This window comes from Cuculus canorus, chromosome 1 (assembly GCF_017976375.1).
Source record: "Cuculus canorus isolate bCucCan1 chromosome 1, bCucCan1.pri, whole genome shotgun sequence".
NCBI classification, from domain to species: domain Eukaryota; kingdom Metazoa; phylum Chordata; class Aves; order Cuculiformes; family Cuculidae; genus Cuculus; species Cuculus canorus.
In genome coordinates, this window is record NC_071401.1 from 50,900,854 (window position 1) to 50,906,853 (window position 6,000).

Genomic DNA, 6,000 nt, shown 5'->3' on the forward strand with positions numbered 1-6,000 from the left:
AATAGAGATTCCTCACTAGCAAACTGCTGTAGCAATATGTAATTAGTACTGTAAGATAAATTAATCTTTTTGGAAGAACCAAGAACTTAAATGACATAAGCAGTGTAATATACTTACGCAGTGTATTCATAGGGAAGGACAGACTCTACAGAGTCAAGCCTGTTCACAAACAGCTCGATTCCAGACTGAAAGAGTAGAAATAATCAGTTATGTTAAGATACTTCTTCAGTTCTGATGGTTATATAAAAACAGATTTGTGTGACTAAGGTAAAGGAAAGCTGGAAATGTAACATTTGTGCAATTACACATCTTGAAATGTAAAAGCTTGTATAATGGAAAGTTATCTGCTGAGAGCATATGTAAAACACCATCTAACCATCACAAAAACAGTGTCCACATGACAAAACCACTTTAGGGCTAACATAGCCACTCAAACTACAAGACAGCAAGAAATGGGGCACGAGACTAGGTTACCACAGTTGCCAGTGTTTTAGTTTAATGTACCAAGTTACAGACATTATTAGTCATCACCACAACTTCTGGGTAATAAAAGTCTTAGAAGAACATGAATAAAAGTACAGATAATTAAGCTGATCCATAATTTTATCTATATAGCAACTGAGAACTGCACTATGAGGATTTAAACGTATTCAGACTGATACGCTATTGTAAGTTTGAACAGAAGCTCTTTCCAAAGACAAGGCAAGGATATGCACATTTATCTTCTTAGAAAGGTTTATCAGTAACTGTAGCAACTCTCGAGTAAGAACTTGAATTTCAGCCTGCTGTGGTTTCAGACTACTTCAGTCTACGCACATTAATTACAGATTGGGTATCCTGCTGCTACAGAAAGGGAGAGGTCTCACTCTTCTCACTTAGTCTCAAAACCCCTTCCCTTATTTATTCTAGTCCCGCAGTCCCAATTTCAACTGTTTACCTTGCAGTGTTTTTGGCAGTTATCTGCTTGCACAGCAGACCAATTGAACTGGCTAAAACAGCAAGACTTACCCCTTAAAAATCTTTAAGGGCTGTTTTTAGCAGCATAGCAAGCTGAACTGTCTTACTGTGCAATCAGACAACAGCTGGAGACAGCAAAAGGAAGGTGAGTGCTTTCAGGAATAAGACCTCCCCCTTTCAACAGCAAACTATCTATTTTCTCACCATGAATCCACAGGAGAGCTTTTCCTCCCTACGAAAACTCACTTAAGTTTAGCCAAGCCAAGAAATTCTGGAGGAGAGTAAAAAGAACGAAATAAAAAAGATGGAACTGTTCAAATGTGTCTGTGGCTCAGACACTTCAGTCAGGTACTGTTTTACTGATATCCATGTGCAAATCAAGACGCAGTTCCATGAGAGGAAGACAGCTGAGAGCTGTTAGGTTGACTCACTAAGTAAAGACACACCTCACTGCTTTCCTCTTTTCTCTGCTGTAAGCCACGCAGACCCGCTGCTTACCTCTGGGGACTGAAAGCTTGTCATGATTCTGTAAGCCACTTCAACTCACTAACACAGCAAAAACAATAGTTTGGTAAAGAAGATGGTTAGTTTCCTGCCATATTAATAAGCTCAAAGAGGGATTTAACAAATAACATAGCTGGGAAAACACAGAGGACAGGAACACATTGCCCAGAGGAAGACAGGAATGAAATCTCTCACCTCCAGCAGCAAGGAATTAAACTGCCCCAGTTGGTAACAGAAGCACAGCCTTAGATTAGCTATTTTTCTTAATGGAGATTTACCTGACTACTCCAATTCTCCACAAGAAGTATATGCATTACTGCATATCAGCATCTCTGATAAACAATTTCCCATAAAACAGCAAGTCCCCTCTGGAACCATTGGTATTTTTTTAAACTAAGTAAGGATTCTTAGTGTTCAGCCAAGAGTTTCTATTTAAGTCTGCATAGATCACATTCTATTTCTGATGATATTTCAGCCAGAAACAGGAAAAGCAGTCAAACTGAGTTTGCAGAAGCAGATTAGCAGACAGCTTGGAGGAAGAGGGAAAGTCACGAGTCTCATCATCCTTGTGCTGCTAGCTATACACCCCACTAATAACCTCCCAGTCCACCTCTCCAAGCAGACACATAGAGATCGTAACAGACAAGTAGTACCATTTACAGATCTGGTCTGTGGATCTAAATCCTCGAGGCACAGGAAAACTCAATATTGTTACTGACATCATAATCAGTGACAATTGTAAGAACTCTGAAAGAACACATTAAAAAATTAAAGTTGTCCAGGGAAGCTTAGTTTGACCCACTTATATAAATGTTATGATACAGTAATTATCTCATCACGTATTGTTTCTCCTTGCCAGGTGCCAGACTACATTCAGTTGCATACGACATGGAGAGAATTAGATGTGATTTAGACTTCTCCGCATGCCTGTGTCTCACTTCATACATAAATTGGCTGTCACAACACAGAGGAATAAAAGGTGGCTAATTTCAGAAAGAGGCATTTGCAATAACACACCTGTTGAGGTTATCCTAAAATGTTTGGCTAGCCACTTCATTTACACTAACTAAGCATCTCACTTTACATTTACAGAACTATAAATTCTCAGGATAAAGATACAAATATTTTGTATACATAAAATGAGCAGAAAAAAAAAGAGAGATTTGAGAAAGATCATGTCATAAGTCTCTCAGTTTGGTGACAAACGGTGGTAGACAACCTGGTTTACCTGACTTTAAAAAAAATAAAAATCTTTGTGCCACAATCATAGCTTAATAATTCAGACATAGCAATATTTTTCAGTGACATTTAAAAAAACCTACAAACTGCAGCTTCCTAGCCTGTACTTCAAGAAAAAAGTCCCTTAAGAGGGTGGAGCAACCCAGGGAGGTGACAAATGCTCCATGGGTAGATGTTCTCAAGACTTGCTTAAACAAAGGTAGAGGTGACCTGACCTAGTGTTGGCAAGAATCCTGCTTGAAGCATGAGGCTGGAATGTGTGACCTCCTGAGGTCACTTCTGAACACCATTTCTATGATCCTATAAAAGAGCGTCCACAGAATGTTTTGCTACCACAACTGAAGCAGCATGGAAACAAGAGTGAAAACATCCACAGTTATGTGTTAGGTGCAAGAGTCCACTAGTCTGAATGGAACGGTACACTTAAAGAAAGGAATAGACATTTATAGCAACTATGCCTTCATTGCACTTTCGGCTTATTACCTCCTCTACTAATTCTATGACAGCAAATGGACAAAGTCAGTGCAAGGTGATTACCAGAAAGATACGGTTTAGACTGTTATTCTAAAGAATCATGAATCATTGCTTCATGTAATACAGAAGATGACAGATCACGAAGCAAAAGGCAGGCGCTTCCAGCAGCAATAAGGCAAGGGATCATAAAAGCTATTGGTCTTGAGCTTTCTTATTCAATTCTCAAGACATAGCCTGGTGAAATTTTCATCACAGCAGTAGCGACAATTTCTACAGCTCACCCAAAGCAGCAAAGACTATATTGAGTACAGATTCCCTTCCAGCCAATGTTCTTACTAATAGGTAATTTAGTTATGTGAACTTTTCTTAGCATTTATGTAGGCATGAAAACGAGTTTCAGCTTCACTTGAAAATCAAGAGCTAAGAAGCCCCTATATTTCAGATTCTGGCAGCCAGGAAGACACAGCAAGGAAAGTTTGCCTTGATTTTATATCTGCTTGCAGCTACCAGCTGCTCGCTCCTGCCAGGAATCGCCCCATGCCCACCCCACCCCCCCCAGCACAGCCTGTCACTGCGATTCTTACTTTCTGCAGCTCCTCAATGAGTACTTAAAAGGCCCCAAGAGACAAGCGGCTTGGAGAGGAGGCAGAGAAATGATCAGAGGGCTGGAACACCTCCCCTATGAAGAGGGCCTGCAAGATTTGGGTTTGTTCAGCCTAGAGAAAAGTGCAAGGAGACCTTACTGTGGCCTTTTGATACTTAAAGGGGCTCATAAGAAAGGGGGGGAAAACTTTTTAGCAGGGCCTGTAGCAACAGCACAAGGGGTAATGGTTTTAAACTAAAAGAGGAGAGGTTTAGGCTACTAGGTATTAGGAAGAAATTTTTCACGCTGAGGGTGGTGAGGCTCTGGAACAGCTTGCCCAGAGAGTTGGTAGATGCTCCATCCCTGGAAACATTTAAGGTCAGGTTGGATGGGGTCTGAGAAACGTGATCATGTTCAAGGTCTCGCTGCCCATGGCAGGGTGGGTGGGGGGTTTCTTTAAAACATTATTTAAAAGAAAACATGCTGTCACAGGGACATTCTGTCTAACTTCCAAAAATACAGTTACTTAGATGAAACTTTGAATGATAGAATCACTAGGTTGGAAAAGACCTTTGAGATCATCAAGTCCAACCACACTCATCTCCTACTAAATCAAATCCCTAAGCACTTCATCTACTCGACTTTTAAATGCCTCCAGGGATGGCAACCCAACCACCTCCTTGGGCAGCCTGTGCCAGTGCTCCACAACCCTTTTGGTGAAGAAATTTTTCCTGATGATCAATCTAAACCTTCCCTGGTGCAACTAGAGGCCATTCCCTCTCATTCTATCACTTGTCACTTGGTGAGAAGAGACCAGCACCCACCTCGCTACAACCTCCTTTCAGGCAGTTGTACAGTGATAAGGTCTCCCCTGAGCCTCCTTTTCTGCAGGCTGAACAACCCCAGTTCCCGCAGCCACTCCTCACAGGACTTATTCTCCAGCTCCCTCACCAGGGTCTTAATTCTGCTTTAGCTTAAATAAAAAATATTCCACTTTTTTTTTAAAAGTAACTATTTGTTGTATAAAAACTGGACGCTCCCGGTCACTGCGTTGCATTGGGTTATAGAAACATAGAATGGTTTGGGTTGGAAGGGACCAATACACTCATGTGCACCCAGACAGACGTGCACACACATGCAGGTCACACAGCCACACAGTCACAGATCACACACACGTGCATACAGGTCACACAGCCACACACGTACAGAGATCACAATTGCTCATACGATCACACTCGCACTCCCCAATCACACTTGCACCCCTGATCACACAGAGGTCACACTCACACCCCCAATCATACACACACTGGTCACACACACACACCGGTCGCACACACACAGAGGTCAGGCATCAGTCACACGCACAGAGGTCACACTCACTCACACCTTCCCCCCCGATCACACACATTCTCACACATACAATCATGATCACAGTCACTGATCACACACACTCAGGTCACACACAGACCGATCACAATCACAGTCACCGATCACACACACACACTCAGGTCACACACACACCGATCACGATCAGACACACCGATCACGATCACACTCACTCACACAACATTCACACAGACGCGCACACAGGTCACACACCGATCACAGAAAGATCACCCTCACACACACCGATCACACCCCCCCCCGATCACACATCGATCCCACACTCACTCACCGCCCCCCTCTATCCCCCCCGCTCTCACCTTGCACTCGGGCTTCTCGTTCCCCTCCTCGCAGAAGTTGACGGGCGCCAGGCCCGGCAGGTAGAAGGCGGCGGCGGGCGGGGCGGCGGCCGCCAGGACGGCGGCGATGAGGAGGCGCCTCAGGGCCATGGCGGGAAAGGGGAGCGCGAGCCGGGGGCGGGGGTCGCGGGGTGCCTCGCGCGCTCCCTCCTCCTCCTCCCTAAAACCGCCGCCACTTCCGGCTTCGCTCCGGCGCGCGACACGTCACCCCACGGGGCCGACGCACGCGACCGGGCGCCGCGCGGCGTCCGCTTCCGGTGTTAAAGCACCGCCCACCCCCCCTCCTTCTTTCTTCCTGCATGCTCGCGGTTGCTATGGCAACACGGCGCCATCTCCACGGGGAGGGCGGCAAGAGGGAAGTGGGAGCGACCCCCCCCCCCGCCAGGCGGGACAAGCGCTTCCTGGCGGTAGGGGCAGGGAGAGAGGGGAGGTGGCAGTCCCTCGGAGCCGCCCACGCTTCCTCGGGGCGGCTACAGCGGCTTTGTCGTCCTCCTCCACCAC

The 6,000-nt window shown here is 45.2% G+C and overlaps 1 protein-coding gene across 1 annotated transcript in view; it reads right to left on the bottom strand.

Moving 5' to 3' along the window:
- The window catches only part of TM9SF2 (transmembrane 9 superfamily member 2), a 28,700-nt gene extending 22,973 nt beyond the window's left edge, over positions 1-5,727 (bottom strand). The window contains exons 1-2 of the mRNA XM_054084788.1: positions 5,461-5,727; positions 118-185 (exon numbers count right to left, since the gene is read on the bottom strand). Coding sequence (XP_053940763.1) covers positions 118-185; positions 5,461-5,589 — 197 coding nt within the window. The 5' untranslated portion in view covers positions 5,590-5,727. The remainder of the gene's footprint in view (positions 1-117; positions 186-5,460) is intronic.
- Between the last annotated feature and the right edge of the window lie 273 nt (positions 5,728-6,000).